A 19900-nucleotide genomic window follows, 5' to 3' on the forward strand; every position below is an offset into this window, starting at 1 on the left:
TTTCTGTCCCACCCAGTTCTGCTGTGGTTCAGTCCCAAAGAAACAACCAGAGATTTATATTAATTATAAACTATTTGGCCTATTAACTCAGGCTTATTATTAACTAACTTTTACAACTTCAATTAATCCATAATTCTTGTCTATGTGTAGCCACGTGGCTTGGTACCTTTTCTTAGTGCAGTATTCTCATCTTGCTCCTCTGTGTCTGGCTGGTGACTGTGTCTCTTCCAGAATTGTCTTAGTCTGGTCATTCCACCTATACTTCCTGCATGCCTATTGGCCAATCAGTGTTTTATTAAACCAATACAAGTGACAAATCTGTACGGTATACAAAGCATTATCCCATAGCAGTTCCCCTTTTTTTCTTTTCAAAACAAGACCTTGAATCTAATCTCTTTTGTTTAGCTTTTTCCTGACCATTATCTATAACAAGTTGTAACCAACACATTAAACAAAGGCAAACATCCATAATCCATTTTTGGAAATATGGGTATAGTTTTCTAGGCTACTTCCTGCTAATTAGGGGTGCTAGTAATCTTATGGGGACCTAATGAAAATCCATAATGGATTATGTTTAAGTCCTGACTGGAGTATTCTTTGAGACTGGATCATCTCAGCCGGCAGCCTTGAAGCTGTTATGGATGCAAAACTCAAAAGAAACTGCAACAGAAGTGCTTTGAAACATTGGTCATCGGGGCTATCTGTTCGTATTGGAGATTTTTCAGGGGGTTTTCCTTTGATCAAACCTTGTTTTTCTTAACCAAGAATGAATCCACAGCTACTCATTTTCTATGGAAACAAACACAAAACCTCTTCTCCAAAGCAATGTATCTTTTTACTTAAAATTTAAAGTCAAGGAATTTTCAAAATACATAGGTTGTATAAATCCATCAGCTTTTATAGTCAAATGTCTTTTAGCAGCTGTTGCTCCTTCCTCAGCAATCAAACAATTCAAAGACAACAACATACAGTATCCAGACTGTGTATTTTCCATCTTTACATAGTTTTTTTTTCTTACTCTATTTCTTTTTCTTTTTTAAATTTTGGTTTTTTGAGATAGGGTTTCTCTGTGTGTCTTTAACTGTCCTGGATCTCACTGTGTAAAGCAGGCTGGCCTTGAACTCACAGGGATCCACCTGCCTCTGCCTTTCAAGTACTGGGATTAAAAGCCATGTGCCACCAAACCTAGTTACACTATTTCTATTTTTAAGGAGTTTCTTTATCCTTTTTCTTTTCTCTCCCAAGCCTGTATATATTTTTAAGCACACTGTAAACTGTTTAGAGGTTTTTGTTTTCCCTCTGAATCTGTCTTTACTGTATTTTTCTATATTTTTCTGAGCACATGAGTCTTTAATTTGGTAAACCAACATGTCTAGCAACTTTGGTGGCTGGCTGTGCCCCATTCCTTAACTTTTTGAGAGTCTAGCTTCATGGTGGACATATTGACGGGAGCCACATTTATTGTCAGAACTCTATGGAGTTTTTAGGTTCATCCCACCACCAAGAAGCCTAATGCCAGCTGCTGATAAAACCATTAAATTGTTTGGTGGCAGAACCTCTTAAAACAGCTGTGAGGTTTTTGCCGCTAATGATGAGTCAGCAAGACTCTTAAAAGAGCCACACCTCTGCTTGCTGCCAGCAAACAGAGCTTACAGAGGAGGTGGCGGGAGAGGGTTAACTAGAAGCCGCACTTGACTCTATTCTTGTCTGTCTAGAATCCTTTTATTGTTTAAGCTTTCTCAGGCTTTATGTGGAAATTCTTGCCACATGTTTGGGCACCATTTGTAGATAGAAGTTTCTGTTGGGCACCCAATGAAGCACAATTAATAAAACTCAGAGAAATTAGGGTTCAATCTTCAGATCCAAAAAGCAAAGCAACCAGCCACTGGCTCTTACCTCGACCTCAGTCCCAAATGGTGATAATGCCTCCAGGAATCTCAGAGTGAGACTGTGGTAGAGAGCTGTTTCCTTTGGTTTCATAATCCTCTCTAGGACTGGGATTAAAGGCGTGCACCAACCGGTTTCTATGGCAACTAGTGTGGCTACTGGGGATTAAAGGTGTGTGTTACCATTACCTGTCTGTAAGGCTGACCAATGGGGCTGCTTTATTCTCAGGTCTTCAGGCAGGCTTCTACAAGGGGCTTTCTCAGCTCCAAGTGAGGACCACTGAGAAAGGCACTGAGAAAGCCTCAGAAAATAAAGAGTACATTATGCATCAGGAATTAAGAGTACATTCTGCATCAGAAATTAAGAGTGCGTTCTGCGTCAGGAATTTAGAGTATATTCTGCATCAGGAATTAAGGGTACATTATCAGGAATTAAGAATACATTCTGTATCAGGAATTAAGAGTATGCTCTGTATCAGGAATTAAGAGTATGCTCTGTATCAGGAATTAAGAATACGTTCTGCATCAGGAATTAAGAATACATTCTGTATCAGGAATTAAGAGTACGTTCTGTATCAGGAATTAAGAGTACGTTCTGCATCAGGAATTAAGAATACATTCTGTATCAGGAATTAAGAGTACGTTCTGTATCAGGAATTAAGAGTACGTTCTGCATCAGGAATTAAGAATACATTCTGTATCAGGAATTAAGAGTACGTTCTGTATCAGGAATTAAGAGTACGTTCTGCATCAGGAATTAAGAATACATTCTGTATCAGGAATTAAGAGTATGTTCTGTATCAGGAATTAAGAATGCTTTCTGTATCATGAATTAAGAGTACATTCTGTATCATTAAGAATTAAGAGTACATTCTGTATCAGGAATTAAGAGTGCATTCTTAATTTTATACTGGTTGCTCCAGAGTCACTGCCTTACAAATTACCACCCAATGTTCAGCCTGTGCTCCTTTTCCTAATGCACCCATCGTTGGAGTTAATCCTCATGGTCTTAAACTGAATGGTATTTGGCAGATGGATGTTACCCACCTACCGTCAGATGGAAAGTTGAAATATATGCATGTTTCAGTAGATACTTGCTCTAAAGTAGTTTTTGCTTCATTTCATAGTGGAGGCTGTTGCTTATATGGGCTTACCTATTGTTATTAAAACAGATAATGGTCCTGCATATACTAGTGGAAAATTTCAAACTTTTTGTGTAAATAATGATATTTCTTTGCAGCATATGGTCATTTAGCAAGTCCTTCTGAGCCTGTTGGCCAGTAACTTGAATATACTCCAGGTTTGGTTGCAAATACTGCATCAACAATGAAGACTCCTCCGTAGACGGGCAGCTTCTACAGAAGAGGGCCCGCCTAAGACAAGGAAGAGGCCTCCCAAAGATGGGTAAGGGTTTACTCTTCTGAGATGACCTAAGAAAGGAGGGTCTTCTGTTTTATAAAAAATTGGGGGGGGGCTGAAGAGATGGCTCAGAGGTTAAGAGCACTGTCTGCTCTTCCAGAGGTCATGAGTTCAATTCCCAGCAACCACATGGTGGCTCACAGCCATCTATAATGAGATCTGGTGCCCTCTTCTGGCATGCAAGTATACATGGAAGGAATGTTGTATACATAATAAATAAATAAATCTTTAAAAAAAATTAGGGGGGAGATGTTGGGGCTAATGAGTCCTGGCCTTAAGCTGCTCTTCCCTGTCTAGAGCCTTTTAATGGAAGTTACTAAAAGCTGTGCTTTGCCTAGAGGATCAGAGGATAGGATTTTCACCTGTTGGCCATTGACTGCAGTGTATTTAAGCCTCCAAGATGCTATTAAAGAGGCTTTTTGGTACCAGTAATTGAAGGTCTGTGTGTCGGTCTGTCTCTGCGTGAGTATTCTCAACCTCCAGCCCCTTTCCCGAAGCTCACGAACTGGGGTCTAGCGCATAGAGTGCAAATCAGGAATTAAGAGTGCATTCTGCATCAGGAATTAAGAGTATGTTCTGCATCAGGAATTAAGAGTGCATTCTGCATCAGGAATTAAGAGTACATTCTGCATCAGGAATTAAGAGTACATTCTGTATCAGGAATTAAGAGTGTGTTCTGTATTAGGAACTAAGAGTGCGCCCTGCATCAGGAATTAAGAGTACGTTCTGCATCAGGAATTAAGAGTATGTTCTGCATCAGGAATTAAGAGTATGTTCTGCATCAGGAATTAAGAGAATGAGGGTAGTGGAGGGAGAGGTGGTTCAAAGGACAAAAGCCACAAGACACAGAGGGGTGGAAAAGGAACAAACCACTCCCCCAAATCTCAACAGAATCAGAAGACAACACAGGGCTCCTCATTAAGCAGGTTTGCAGTCTAACTGGGTAGAGATCCTGGGATCTATAAAACATACAGGTGCTGACTGGCATAGTGATTTATGCCTGCCATCCTTGGGTTTAAGGCTATCCTGGGATATAAACTGAATGCTACCTCAGTCTCAGATATAGAAGGGGGCCATGTCTAAAAAAACTAAGCAAGTTTACAAATAAATATATTTGTGTTTGGAAAATCATCTCAGCATTGGACCAGCGTGCTGCAGGAAACCATTTTGGAAAATCCTGAGTCTGAAGCTTGCAGTTCTACAGATTAAGAAAGGTTCCCTCCTTGCCGTGTTCACTTAGGAAACCAAGACCTGTGTCTGCACCATAGGCTGGAGTGGAGCTCTTGGTGCCAAATAGAGAGGCTAGCTACCAGAGCTCCTGTGTAGGAAAAAGAGCGGCAGTAGAAGACAAGGGAGTGAAGTATCAGAGCTGCTGTTCCCTGTCACAACCACAGAAGCTTGAGGGTGCTACGCCCTCTTAGGTAAAATGATTGACAACTGTCCTCTGAGGACCCTGGAGCCAGAAAGAGCACCCAAAGTGACAACAGGCACTGCCTGGCCCATGAACTGTACCATATGGTTTCAGGAAACAAATTCAGCGATCTACCCAGAAAGCTGAATACCACAAAGGATCCATTCTCATTAGAAGAGACCCACTCAAAAAGCCAGTAAGCAGCACTGCTCCACGCCTCTGCATCAGCTTCTGTCTCCAGGTTCCTGCTGTATTTGAGTCCCTGTCCCAACTCTCTTTGATGATGAAGAGTGCTGTAAATATGTAATTCAAGTAAACCCTTTCCTCCCCAACTTGCTTCTGGTCATGGTGTTTTGTTGCAGCAATAGAAACTATAAGACATATAGAGACCAATTAAGTTGAAGACTAAATCAGATAGAGCAACTGAAATGTATGCATATAGTGTTTCGTTGTGTTATTCAGCCTTCTCTCTTCTTCCTTTTTGATTTCTCTTGCTATCTAACTTTGTAGACCATTTTTTCCCTTCTTATATTCTTCACCTCCTCTCTTTCAGCTATCAATTTAGGAGATGGATTGAGAATAGAACAAACTCAATAAGGTAGAAAGAAATAATAAAGATAAAAATCAATGAAATGGAAATTAAAGAATAAGATAATCAATGAAACAAAGTTGATTTATTGAAAAGGTAAATAAGACTGACAAGTCCTCAATCAAATGAAAGACAGAAGCAAATCAAGAAAATTAGAAAAGGAAAAGATGACATTACTTTACAAGAGATATAACCCATTAAGCCCAGAGGATCAGTATGGAATACCTTGACATCATGTATTTCAATATTTTGGAAATCTAGAAGAAATGGATAAATGTGTAGAAACAGATGGTCTACCAAAAATAAATCAAGGGTGTTTAAACAACTGAAACAAATTATAATGAGCAATAAAATTGAAGCAGTAATAAAAAGACTCCCCAAATAAAAACCCATACTTGAATAGAGTCACTGCTTAATTCTACCAGGTCTTTTGAGAAGAACTAATACTAATCTTCAAATTATTCCATAGTACACAAAGGAAAGAAATGCTGCCAAGCTCACTTTATGAAGCTAGTATTACTCTGACACCAAAACTGGTAAGTACAATCAAAAAGATGATTGTAAACCAATGATCCTGATGACTATGGATGTAAAACTTATCAATAAGCCAGACATGTGGAACATGACTTTAAATGTAGCATGTAGGAGTCAGAGCTCTGTGTTTGAGGCCAGCCTGGTTTACATAGTGAGTTACAGGCCATCCAGGGCTACAAAGTAAGCCCTGCCCAAAAACCACAAAACAGAAATGAAACAAAAAAAAATAACAAAACATTTCAATAAAATGCTTGCAAACAGAAGCCAAAAATATATTAAAAAGATTTTTCACCATGATCAAGTTGGTTTCATTCCAGGAATGAAAGGATGGTTTGACATATGCAAAATTAAAATGAAATATACAGCATTAAAAATAGAGTTTTATGGTCAACTGAATATATGCAGAAAGGGCATTTAGCAAAGGTGATCATCCACTTCATGAAATTTAGAATAGAAGTAATATACCTCTCTCAACATAATATGGTAATTTATAGTCAGAAATAAATACCCTAGTCAAAAATACAGTAAATGAAGTGAAAACAAAAAAGCATTTGTAGTCAGAAGTTTATGTCCCACCTGGTCCCACAGCCATTCAGTCCCAAATAAGCATACAGAGGCTTATATTAATCATAAACTGCTTGGCCTGTTGCTCAAGCTTATTACTGACTAGCTCTTACAATTAAGATTAAATTCACCCATAATTCTTGTCTGTGTTTAGCCACATGACTTGGTACCTTTTTTCAGTGAGTCATTCTCATCTTGCTTCCTCTGCATCTGGCTGGTGACTGCATCTCTGCCTTTCTCTTCCCAGAATTCTCCTAGTCTGGTTAACCTGTCTATACTTCTCGCCTGGCTACTGGCCAATCAGTGTTTTATTAAACTAATATGAATGACAAATCTTTACAGTGTACAAAAGCATTATCCCACAACAAGCATTTTCTCTAAAATCAGGAATGAGACATGCCTGGTATCTCCTCTCTTCATTCTTAATGATGTTAGAACTCTTAGCTAGAGTGAACAATAAAAATGAAACCAATTGCGAGAGGAAAACAGGCAAAACACTTCAAGATATAGGCATTGTGAGTTCTTTCAGAAAAGAACTCTAATAACTCAAACAATAATAAGCATGCATTGACAAATGGAATCACATAAACTTTTGAAGGGGAATACATCAGATGAAGGGGTATGTGAATAAAGTAATCCCACACTAGCTATGAATAGGGTATAATAAGGAGTTCTTTATTTCATGGGGGACTCACAGATCACAACGGGGAACAGAAATGGGATCCAGCATCCAGGTGTGAGAACAGAAAGAGAGAGAGAGTTCAAGAGCAGTGGGCATGCACCTTTTGGTTCTCAAAGCCAAGCCCAAGCTTGTCCAGCCTCTCAAAAGCCACTGGCTGAAGGAGGCTTCCCCATCACCTCCCCCTTTTGTCTAAATAAGAGAGTTCCAGACCCAATACAAAACTATATACTAGAACAGATAGCAAATATAAAAATTAGAATTACAACCATCACAAACAATATTAAGCAAGAAACATATGCTAAATATTTTAATAATTATTTTATCCTAAGGCATCAAAGTCTTTTATTAGAAATGGCTTGACTAGGTCATAAGAGGAAAGTAACTACAACTATCTAGTCTTCAACCCCATTGAAGACCTGAGAAGGGAGATAATATTACTTGAGTAGGAGGAAGTATAATCAAAATATGAAGTAGATGACAGAGACAACTGACTACCTGGGCAATCACCCAAAGTCTCATTTGTAATGGAGCAACCAACTTTGTTTGGCTAAGGTCTAGAGTTACTGACAGACCATTTTTAGAGGCAGGAAATTTTTCAAAACTGTCTTACCCTGTTTTGGCAAGGTTTGGCAGTCTTTTTACTTGTATCCTTCTTGTTCAGTCTGGAAACCATGCATTTTGTCAGTGGTCGAGACCTGGGCAGTTCCTTCCCAAAGGACAGTTTTGTCAAGACAAAAACAAGCTTCAAGTGGAGTGTCTTTGGTGCTCAATATTCTCTCAGGAATAGATTGGTGCTGCCAGGAGCAATCATGTCTCATGTCAAAAAGAACTCTAAGTTATTTAAATGCCATATTCTACAGTTCTTTGAAGTGGTTGAAGACTACTTATCTATGCAGAATACAATCTCTATGTATCTAAATAATCTGATTAGTCTAGCTATAAGTATGACAAACATGGATGACTATTGACTTATAATACTTAATACCTATAGCTCAAAGACTAAGACTATATTAGAATATTAAACAATCTCTAAACAACTGTGCAGCAAATGAGGACAATGACCTCAGAATGTAAACAATGTATAAGTATCTTGATCAGCAGTAGAAATATATATTGCAACATTGGGCCTCATGAGGCCTGGGTGTGAGGCCCAGTGTAACTTCCTAAGTCTAAGTTGAGTTTGGTGAGGCCCAGGGTAACTTCCTGAGCCTGGCTTGAGTTTGGAGACCTGTCTTTCCTAACTAGACCTGCCACTTCTCAGCCACCACTAACATGGCAGAATATTTTTGGCCCTTCTTCCTTACTCTGCCACCTCAACCCATCCCAAGCTTCTCCACCCCCATTACAACCCTATATAAGTTCCTGCCTGATACCATTAAATAAGATTCTGCTTTGACAGACTCCCGACTCAGTGGGTGTGTTTCTTTCCAGTGGCCAGCTGGGAGGGCTGGGTTGTTTGACACTCACCATCCCCGCTCATCCCCGGGGAGAGTCCAGCACATCCAGCTCTGCCCCTGCTCTTTCTGCCAGAGAACTCGGCAATGCAGTATGATAAATATATTCTAAAATTGTATCAATATACAAAATTTCTTAAACAGAGGTAGAAACATGCATACATACAGTATGACAAAATAACTTTGCATTGGTGTACAAATATTGTAAACAGAAATAAGAACAAATTCAATATAACAAATATAATTTGAATTTGTATCAATATACAAGAATCTATACCACTGTAAATTGTCTATAAAGAATAGCTCACAAGTATTTACTCTATTACTCACTATTATTATTATGAGTAAGCTCACACTAATCTACCTATTATCCCATCCAATTTCCTTTTTTCTTTTCTTTTTTCTTATTTTAATGAGATCTCTGAGTCCATGTTGGGTGCCAGGTGAAGGGAATGCACCAGATGAAGGGGAATGAGAATAAAGTAATCTCACACTAGCTCCGAATAGGGTATAGTAAGGGGTTCTTTATTTAAAGGGAGCTCACAGATCACAACGGGGAACAGGAATGAAATCCAGCATCCAGGTGTGAGAGTGGAGCTCTCTATACAACAAAGAAAACAACTGAGTGAAGAGACAGCCTATAGAAAGGGAAAGAAAATTATCAACTGTATATCTGATAGGGGATTAATATCTAGAGTACTTAAATTTTTAAACATGGAAATATTCCCACAAAGGATCCAGTTGGTTAATGTGCTAATGAAATGACTAGACAGTTCTCAAAGGATGTAACACAAATGACTGAAGACCATATGAATAAAGGCTCAACCTGCCTAGACATCAGGAAACTGTAAGTCAAGGCTGCATTGAGGTTGGAGCCCATTCAAGTTAGAATATCATTAAGAAAACAACAGGGGCTAGGGAGATGGCTCAGTGGTTAAGAGCAGTTACTCTTACAGAGGACAGTAGTTCAGTTCCCAACACCCACACTTGGTGGCTCACAAGCCCGGGAAATCCAGCTCCAGGGGATCTGAGCTACTTTTCTGGACTCCACAGGCACCCACTGTATGTATGTAATGTAAATTAGGGCATTTAAAAAGCAAGACAACTAAAAACAGAACTCCCACTTGCCAGCTGTGCACTTAGCACTCTAAAATTATACAGTACATTCATGTTTAAACCTAGATCAGATACCACTCCTGGGAAAATACCCAAGGAGTCTCTAAGTCATTGTACCACAAAGATTTGTTCATTTGTTTATTCCTTTAGTTAAGGTCTTGGTATTAAAACTAGGGCCTGGATGATGTTTGGCAGGCGTTCTACTGTTGAGCAATATTTCTAGCCTCAGGAAGCCTGTTCTTTTTGTCCAGGATGCCCTTGAGTTCCTTCTGCAGCACAGGAAACCTTGACCATGTGATCATTCCATCTCAGGCGCTGAATAATTTGGATAATAGGCTTGACTCAAGGCCAGCTTATAGTTGTTTACTGGAGAACTGAGGTCTATTGGAAAGGAACTAGGCCACTGTTGAAGGGGACAGTGGGTATCCTCTCCCTTTTTGCACCTGCTAAGTGGAAAAGACTCTGCTGTGATACCAAAGTCAGTGAGCCTCCAGTAGCAGAAAGCAACAGGGCAAACCACTCATGGGCTGGAAACCTCTAGAGCTCTGATGCAGATCCAGCATGTCCTCTGTGCAGCTGATGTCCTCGGGTGCAGATCCAGCATGTCCTCTGTGCAGCTGATGTCCTCGGGTGCAGATCCAGCATGTCCTCTGTGCAGCTGATGTCCTCGGGTGCAGATCCAGCATGTCCTCTGTGCAGCTGATGTCCTTGGGTGCTACTGCACTCACGTTTGTTATAATCCCGTCCTTGGGCGAGGCCTGGCCCACAGGAGGAATGCTGCACTTTGCTCATGGGCTTTGGAAAATGTTAAACCACACAGGGGCATAGGTGAGGAGGTGAGAGCCCCAAGTCGCAAGTCAGCCCCCTAGGACTAGATTTAGGGACATGCATGTCACAGAGAAGTATGGTAGCATGGAGCGCTAGCTGATATCCCATTCCTGGTAAGTCCAAGGCTGGAGGGTCACCAACTTCAACCCAGCCTGGGCTAGGGAGTGAGGCCCTGTCTTAAACAAAAGTTCAGAAAAAAATGAATTACAAAAAACAAAGCAAGCATGAAAGCAGAAGCAGATAGTCTGGGTCTGAGGAAAATGACTGGAACGAAGGGAAGGGAAGAGAAGCTGCTCTGAGGAGCTTTGCTAGATAACAGTTGTGTTGGCTTTCAGAGGAGGAGGTTTCCTCTGGGGTCAGAAGTCATCTGGGCAAGGCACCTTCTTGAGGAGTGGGTGGTTTCAAGCAGCTTGAGCTACCTTGAAGGTCCCTGGAAACCTTGCCAGATGCTGTTCCCTGCGGTCCACAGCCAGAGGAGACTATGGCAGAGGTGCCAGGAACTTCTGCTCAGCAGGGGTCTGCTGGAAATGGTGGCAAAACCAATAAGGAAAGACAGTGGAGCCCGAGGGCTAGTCTATGCTTTCCCAGTTTGAGAACTCCAAAGCCAACTGCCACACAGAGTCATGAATATTCCACACTGCTCAACCGTCTCTCCTGGCTTCAGGAGCCAAGAACATGGTTCTCTGCTGGAGTCACCTGCCACAGAGAGGAGACGGGGAGACAGAGACAATAGCACCGTGACTTTAAGACCACCAAGCTCTCCTGGAATGGGGCTCAAGAAGGGTTGTCAGGGAGGGGCGATTCAGCCTTGTCTGTCAGATGGTTATGTCAAAGCCGCTGTAGGAGAGCCGAGGGAGGGACAGTGGTCCAGCTGAAGCAAGTCAGAGCAGGAATGCCTGCTCAGGGATCTCTACCTAAAGCCCTTTCTTTGACTTCTTGGGATATGGTTGTGCACATGAGACAAATGACTAGGAGACACAGAACAGGACACACTCTAATGTCTACTGCTAGGAAATCTCTCAACCCACCCAACCAGAGGAAACATTAGCCGCAAATGCTGCCCTGCTGGGCTGGCCTTTCAGTGTGTTTGCAGTTGACTTTGCTGCCTCTCTGTGACTCACTTTTGCAACAGAAGGACAGAGTAAAGAGTTCTAACAAATGGCTCTTCAGAACCTGTGCGGGCCAGTCTGGGTCTGGCTCCTCGCACTTTCTCCTTTCTTGAGCCAGGAAGTAGCAACATTAAGGGTGCAGAAGGCCTCTCTCTGTGGTCATGTCTTGTGATTATGCTGGACAATCCTTAAATCTTATTCTTTTTTAAAATAACTGTTTTTCTTTGAGATTTCTTTTTATGTGTATTTGTGTTTTACGTGCATATGTGACTGTGCACCACATGTATGCAGTGCTTACATAGGCTCGAAGAGGTTGTTGAATCCCTGGAGCTGGTGTTACAGATGACTGTTCACCACCATGTGGGTGCTGGGAATCGAACCCAGGTCCTCTGTAAGAGCACCAGTATTCTCAACCACCTAGTCATCTCTTCAGCCCCAAATTTTACACCTCTTAATTTTTGTTTGATAGTTTATTGTTTTGAGACAGGGTTTCTCTACCTAACCCTCACTGCCTTGGAACTCACAATTATATGAACCAGGGTGACCTCCAACTCAGAGAGCCACCTGCTTCTGCCTCTGGAGTCCTGGTATTAAAGGTGTGTGTCACCATGTCCAGCTGCCACTTAAATTTTTTTGATAGTGTTGTTTCCTTAAAGACTTGGGAGAGGGACAAGCCTTAGCCTATTCTGTGGGGCTTTCTGGCTATGGGCAAGTTCCTTGAACTCTGAGTATCCCTTTCCAGATCTCTTTTCCAGGCCTATCAGGGTCCTCTTCGAACTGGGCCAGTGAAGTCCTCATTAGTCCCCTAAGACCTGAGCTAGAGGATGATGTGGGAGAGGTGGCGTGGCACCAGAGGGGCAGCACAGTTTCTGCTCAGGTACCCGCTCTCCTGTCTAGCCATCTGCTCAGGACCAGTGATTCTAAGTGCAAAGGCCTTCGGCACAGGTCTCTGCACCTAAGAGCTTTCTCTGCCCTTTCTATTTCACAGAGTTCGAGTGCCCAAGGTCAGCCCTTAGTGAAGAGGGGCTGGAGCTGACCAGCGTGCAGCTCTGCTTTCTTGCTGCTCAGAGAGAAATTTAAAGTCATGTGGTGTGCAGGGAAAAGAGAAAATACGCTGAGTGTCCTCGCCGGGCAGACCCGAGAGATCGCCATTGGCGAGACAGTTCAGAAGTTGTCCCAGGAGTCAGGGTGGAGTTCAGTTTCCCTTGCCCGCTGGGTGGCTTCTCCATGCCTGACTGCGGCCCAGCCTGGGTGCTCCACAGTTCCTACGGCTTCCTTCGCACATACTTCTCTCACTTTTCTGACCTTACCCTTCCCTAAGGTATCTCTCCCGAGAAGCCACTTATACCCTGATCCTTGTCTCGGGGTTGGTTTTAGTAAAACTGAAAAATTAAACAGTTGCATGGGAAAGGATTTTTTAAAGAGAAGGCCTCTGAGCTGAGAGCTGAGAATGGGGAAGTTGTTGGCCAGATTGGAAACAGTACGGAGGGTGGGGGGTGAAAGGGCCCTAATTTGTGCCAGTCTTGCGCATGTAACAAAGGGCTGTGCCAGGGCTGGCACACAGCAATGGGTAGGAACAGGAGGACACGATGTGTAAGAGGCAGGTACGAGCCAGATCCTGCAAGGCTGCCTGTCACAAACACGGGCATGTGTACAATGCGTGCCTATGTGGCCGGCCTGCCTTCTCTTTCCTTCTCAGCTTTCCTTAGTTCTATGACCCCAGGCTGAAGGCAGAAACAGCACGCTCCTCCTCTTGGAATGTGAGATGACAGGAGAGTGGAGGAACCAGCCATCAGTGTGGATGATTTCCTTCCAAACTACTGAAATTCCGTCTTGGCATTTAGACACCCAGTTCCAACTAAAGACACCCCTTCCCAACCCCTTCTCTCATATATGAGCAAGGACATTCTTTGTGGAAATGTAGCTGAAGTATATCATCACAGACAGCAGACAGGTCTTAAACAGAGTGAGGGTGGCCAGATCCGGTTCCGGATCCCCACCACTGTAAGAGGAAGCTGGCCAACCTGAAAGAAGTCACTTCATATTTTGGATCCTCCTTTTTCTTTTCCTTTTAATGAGGACCAGACCATCCACTTTGCAGTATGCACATTAGAAGGAGATAATGTCCTTAACCTGAAGCAGGATGCTATGTTCCCAGGGGGTGAACTCTCTGCTCTCTGTGCTTTTGAGAACAGAAGTAATAGGACTGGGGAAATGGGTAAAATGCTTGAGGTATAAGTTGATCTAAGTCCAAAACCCCATAAACTACCTAAAGCTGGGTACAGCAGAGGGTGCCAGTGGGTCTCCTCCCTGGGGCCTGGAACACCACAGTCTCTGAACTTTTCTCGTCCTTTCCATGGGGAGATAATTTAAAGCTAAGTTTCCCCCAAGTACAAATGTAACCATATAACATAGAGAAAATACAGTGAAATACAAAAAAAGGTAAATGCATTTTGATTGATAGCACATTTGGTTACCTTCTTTATTAAAGTAAAATTTAATAGTAAAGATCCTGTAGTAACGTAGGTATTTGGTGATGTGCTAACAAAGTGATAGGCATAGGTGAAGACCCCACCAGGTGCTCATTCAACAAGCTAGCGCCCTGTAGGCAGAGATGAGCACTGTAACAGTCAGACCAACTGAAAACCAGAGTGAGTTCTTAATATCATGGAGATCTGAGTTTAAATTGTAGCAAGACAGCTTCTGACCATCACTGATCCCAAGTCTAATCAGGCAAAAAATCAGACTGGGAGGATAGCTCATTTGGCAGAGTTCTTGCTGGGCAAGTCTGATGCCCAGAGTTAAATTACCAGTGAGAGAGACAGGGTGGGGAGATAGTCCCACAGTGTTGGCTGTTAGAAAGCTTGGGGAGGATTTTCTTTGACTGTGATATTAGTCCTGAATCTCATTCCCTTTTAGAGGCCTCTTTATCCGTGAGTAGGGACTCAGGGTGTCGTCCATCACAAAATCATACAGTACTCTGATCCAGGAGTTGTACTGGGGGAGTTTATCGTAGAACTCAGCTGCTATTCTCCTCACCTGGAAGTGAAAAACACAGCAAGGTGAAGCGTGGGTGTCACTGAGGCCTCAAGATGACGGGTGCGTGTCTGACAGACGGAGGGACAAAATACCGAGCCAGTCAAAGGGCACTGCTTTTGCTCATGGTTCTTCATGAATAAGGACAATCTACACATCATGTGCACAGTTAGGGTTCAGAAGGGTTAGAAGATGTGCAAAATCTATTACTTGGTAAAATAACTCAATTAAAAATCAAATCCCCTTGTAGCGTGTACGTCCATTCGTCATGCTGGTCTGATGGGCTTTGTTTAGATGGGTGTTTCTTTGCTTTCATTCTTTGGGAATTTTATACATGTGTGCAGTGTATTTCATAATATCAATCCCAAGCTCTTACCAGGCCTGACCCTGCCAAAGTCTACTTCCAACTGCATGACTCCTTTTCGTAACCCACTGAGTTATTCTACCAAGTAATAGATTTTGCACATCTTGTAACACTTCTGAATCTTAATTGTAATGGCCAAAGGTAAGAATTCAAGTAAACTTTAGTAAAATTAGTCTGTCAGACACTGGGCATACACTATGCTTTATGGTTTTTTTAAGTGAATTTTTGTTTGATAATATAAACCAGTTTTCTTTAAAAATGAGCAAGTAAAGACTAATTTGGATCATATAATAATCAGAACTAAAACAATAAATTGAAACTTCACTTACCTGTGGAAGGCGGCTTCCAGGAATACTGGGGAAGTCATGGTGTTCATTATGATAGCCCCCATTGAACATGAGCAAGTTCAAAGGCCCATAATATGAGGTGGTGTCTTGCCCCTTTAATAACATATAGTGGTCAGCTATAAAATGCCCAGAAATTGGGTTTAAACCCAGGCCAAATAGGGAGGCTGCCAACATGTAGACTAAAGATTTGATTCCCCAAACATAGTAAACTATACTGTTAAAAGCGATCTGGGCCACAATATTGATAATTTCCAGAGAAGTAACTGGTTTGGGACTGACAAAATAAGGTCGAAGGAAAAGAAACAAAGGCTGGAAAACAACCCATATGAGTTTCCTGAAGGTGGTGCAGAAGAACCAGCCCTCAAAATGAGAAGAGGCATCCACATCGATGCCATCCAATCCAAGGTATCGATGATGGTCCATATGGTACAGTTTATAGGAAACCGAATATGGAATCCCAAAAGGGAGGTTAGCAAATATTCCAAACAAGCGGTTCCACAGCACCCTGTAGTGGCCAAAGGGGAAATTGTGGGAAATCTCATGAATAGCCATAGTCATTGAGTCATTAATGGAGCTACCGAAGACATAGGACCAAAATAGGACCCATTTCCACTCCAAATCTTTCACTAAGTAAAACGAAGCTATCTGGGTGAGGACCATCGCAGTTATGATCCAGATCAGGTTGGGGTCAGGTTTCATCAAGGATTTTATCTCTGGATACTTTGCTGTAAGAAAAAAAAAGCCAAGAATCATAAGTGGCGAAAATACAATTATAATTACAAAAAAAATACAGTGAGCACAGCTAAGAAATTATGATGAGGCCTGGAGAGAGAACCCAGCTGGCAAAGAGCTTTCTGTGCAAGCGTGAAGACCTGGGTTTGAACTCCAGAAGCCAAACAAAAGCCAAGTCTGCTAGCATGATCTTTTCTCTCTTTTTTCTGTTTTCTTTTGGGTTTTTTGAGACAGGGTTTCTCTGTGTAACAATCCTAGCTGGCCCTGAACTCACAGAGGTCCTCCTGGCTCTGAGTCCCAAATGTTGGAATTAAAGACATAGGCCACTGCTGCCCGGTACTAGCATGATCTTTAATACCCATGCTAGGGAGGCAGAGACAGGTGGATCCTTGGGGCTCACTGTCCAGCCAGCACGGGCCTGGTGCACACATATACACTTAGACACATACACATTAAGCAAAGCCTCCTAGCTCAATATTTTCCTTTCTCTAAGGGTGTAATGACAAATCAAGATTGAATAAATTATTCTATCCCTTGAAGAAACAATTATTTGTCATTTATCATTTAGTTAGTATTTTTGAGCATTTAATAATACTATGAAAAACAGTGTATGATATAATAAAGGAGCATAATTATTTATTTTCTAAATATTCTTGAATTTACGTGACAGATTATACTTGTACAAAAGACATCCTTGTACAGGGCAAATCTATCTTCCCCTCCCCCACCCCTCCTTGATACACTTCCTAATCTTTAGCAACAGTGTTTCCATTTCCAAATCAACTTGTTGTGGCTTTTCCGTGTGAAGGAGCTGTGGTACTTACCCTTCTATGTCTGCTGTTATTTAACATACTGACCTCTAGTTCCATACATTATCTACAGAGAATATCATGTGCATAGTTCTGTCTGCTAAGGTCAGTGAGGAGTTGCTCCTCAGTCACTCTCCACCTTGTAGCTGACATTTTTAAAAGATACCTTTTTATTTTATGTGTATAAGGTTTTTGCCTGCATGTATGTATGTGCACCGTGTGTGCTCGGTGTACATGGAGGTCAGAAGAAGGTATCAGATCTCCTAGAACTAGAGTTACGGTGGTTGTGAGCCATCGGATGCCTGCCTGGGTCCTCTGCAAGAGCAGGTGCTCTTATACTGAGCCATCTCTCCAGCCTTATATAAACCTTATATTTTGAGACAGAGCCTATCACTGAACCTGAGCCGTATCTCCCAGCCCCAGAGGTAAAGGGTTTTAAAAGATGGATTCTTGCTAATTTGACTAGCCTGCGTCGGCCTCTCGAGTAGCTAGTACACAGGCGTTCACCACTATGCCCAACAAATAAGCTAATTCTTGAATGCTGACTCTGTGTTCTGCTGTGTTGCTGAACTGGTCATGTCTAAGAGCCTTATGTGGAGTCGGCTTTCCTGCATGTGCAGTCACCTGGGCAAATGGGACATTTGATCTTCCACCTTCTGCTTTCTGTTTCCTCTCCCTTTTTGGCCCATTTATTCTTTCTCAGACTTCCTAGTATAATACCAAACCACGCAGGAGTGGCAGCCTTGCCTTCTTCCTGAATGCGGAGGAAATGCTTTTGGCTCTTTCCCATTTCAGTAAGGTGCTGGCTGGGCCTCACACAGGCCGTGCAAACAGTCAACCACTCAGCTACATCCCCAGCCCCGTTCTTACAAATTCTTTGCCAAGCACTTCATGCACAACAGTTTACATAGCATCTACTGCTAAGAAGTTATTTTGTTCTTTTTCTGGCATCGTTACCCTGTTTTATATAAATTTTGTACATTTGAGATTTGGAGGCGTGTCTGGTAGATAACTCTACCGGTTTCATGAACTTCTTAGGAAGTGAGTGATTTTTCTCTTGAAGGTGTGCCTCGAAGTGTCAGTTTGTCGTGCGGTGTTGACTTATTTCCATCTCAGTCTCCCTGTACCATCTGCGACTGTGAGTGGTGACTTTGGCACAGTGTACCCTATACAGAGTCAGCAAGAGCCACTGCCCTCTAGGGTGTTGTGACATTGTGGACATGCTCATGGTTCAAGCGCTGTGTTGGGGACAGCAGAGGGTGTGAGGTCCTCATGGTGTACTTCTACAGACAGAAGAGGTTAGGAGCATGCTCTTTACAGGCTGTCTAGACCGGACTAGAATCCCCCTCCCAGCATTGACCTCCTTCCTTCTCACTGCATCTTCTAAAAGGCAGAAAAGTCAAAACCCTGGAATGAGGGGAGGTTAGGGATTGTCGGAAAGGACCCAGCTCAGCTGGGAGCGAGGAGCATTCCCTGTGAGCACAGAGCATCCCAGTATACTCTAGAGCTGTATGACCTGGTCAGACTGGTTTAAAGCCCTAAACAACTTCCAGGACAAGCCAGGTATTTCTGTATTTGGCTGTCGTCTGTGTTCCAGTTTCTTCACCCTGACAGCCAGAAAGGATGAGAATTGTCTATGAGCTGCCCTTGTGGTCCCAGGTTTGTGGTAGGCTCACAAAGACAGGAGATGCAAGCACAGCAGGACCTGTCCTCTCCATGAAGCCTGGGGCTCCTCACGGGAACTTATCTGCACTGGTTCACATGTAGTTGGCTTCAGGGACCCCAAGATTTCCCAGGACCACTTCCTGTGCATTCCCTCACATTCCAGTGGCAGGTTGTTTAGGAAATCCACTGCCCACTGGACTTCCCTAGAGTCTCCTAGCTAGTGGATAAGGCCTGGGATGGCTCAGTCTGGAAATCTTTAACCCAAATCAGCAGGTTGAGTTGAGGGGGACCAGCTTCTGCCATGCATCCCCAAGTCTGTGAGCGCCCTGAACTTATCCTGGGACTCTCCTTCTATTGGGAATCTGAGCAGAGACCACACAACACACTTTGGTGCATATCCACAAGACCTCACCCAGGATCTCGCGCCTCCTCTGCGCATGCGGCTCATCAGAGTCGATCCACTCAAAATCTTCCCGAGAAACGAGGCTCCCCATGACTTGGCATGGACTTCTCTGGGTTCTGCACCACGTCCAACCTCTTGAAAGCAGAAAAGATAGAGACTGCTGCAGGCTCTGGTCTGCGCGGTGCCTGTGCCAGGTTGAGTGAAGTAACAGAAGGGAGGAGCCTAGCCTACCGCGCCCTGCCCCCTCACCTCATCCACCAGTCACCTTCTCCAGATCCTAGCTCTGGAGCCAGACTAGGAAGAAGTTTTTGCTAGGTGTGAGGTTCTGTGTCTAGTGAGCACCTATGGGGTCCAACTCCTCTCCTGCAGGTGACCAGTGTCAGCCCCTCGTTCCCGCACGAGATGAAACAGGAAGGCAATGTCTCTGGGTAGCCAAGGCTGCTGCACAGAACCTCCTGGAACTATGGATCCTGGGGTGACCGCAACTTCACCAAGTCAGTTGGATCCCCCTCTTTAATACATGCAGCAACTTGAACTGTGTTTAGTTTCCAAAGTGAATGATCAGCAGACTCTGTGTGTGTGTGTGTGTGTGTCTGTGTGTCTGTGTCTGTGTGTGTGTGTGTGTGTGTCTGTGTCTGTGTCTGTGTGTGTGTGTGTGTCTGCCTTCTAAGCTGTAAAACTTCTCCCACCCAGCTGAAAAGCCCCTAAACAAAATGGAAACATGATTCTTGTGAGAGGGAAAGATGACATGGTTTCTGTCCTTCCAATGTATGCATTTCTCTTACTGGCATCTCTCACCGAGGTCATGAAGATCTTCATGAGGAGACCTTTCGTTTCAAAATCAACTACCACTTCTGTGTCCAAACAATTAACTAGGACTAGGATTACAGAAGAGTAGACAGAGTGCTTCCTAATAAAAGGACACATGAACAGCAAACTACACACTGCCCAT

At 42.9% G+C, this 19900-nt stretch overlaps 2 protein-coding genes across 2 annotated transcripts in view; one reads left to right on the forward strand and one right to left on the reverse strand.

The window, feature by feature from the left end:
* Nvl (nuclear VCP like) overlaps nt 1-19900 on the forward strand; it is a 91717-nt gene that overhangs the window by 56284 nt on the left and 15533 nt on the right. The window lies entirely within an intron of this gene.
* Nucleotides 14044-16059, reverse strand: LOC148121977 (sphingolipid delta(4)-desaturase DES1-like). The gene is made up of 2 exons (XM_087905970.1): nt 15322-16059; nt 14044-14631 (listed from the first exon to the last, which is right to left on the reverse strand). Exons 1-2 carry the CDS (start codon nt 16036-16038, stop codon nt 14485-14487), a joined length of 864 nt encoding a protein of 287 aa, XP_087762096.1. The 5' UTR covers nt 16039-16059; the 3' UTR covers nt 14044-14484.

The sequence above is a fragment of the Myodes glareolus genome, chromosome 5 (assembly GCF_982192425.1).
Source record: "Myodes glareolus chromosome 5, mMyoGla1.1, whole genome shotgun sequence".
In the NCBI taxonomy this organism is placed as follows: domain Eukaryota; kingdom Metazoa; phylum Chordata; class Mammalia; order Rodentia; family Cricetidae; genus Myodes; species Myodes glareolus.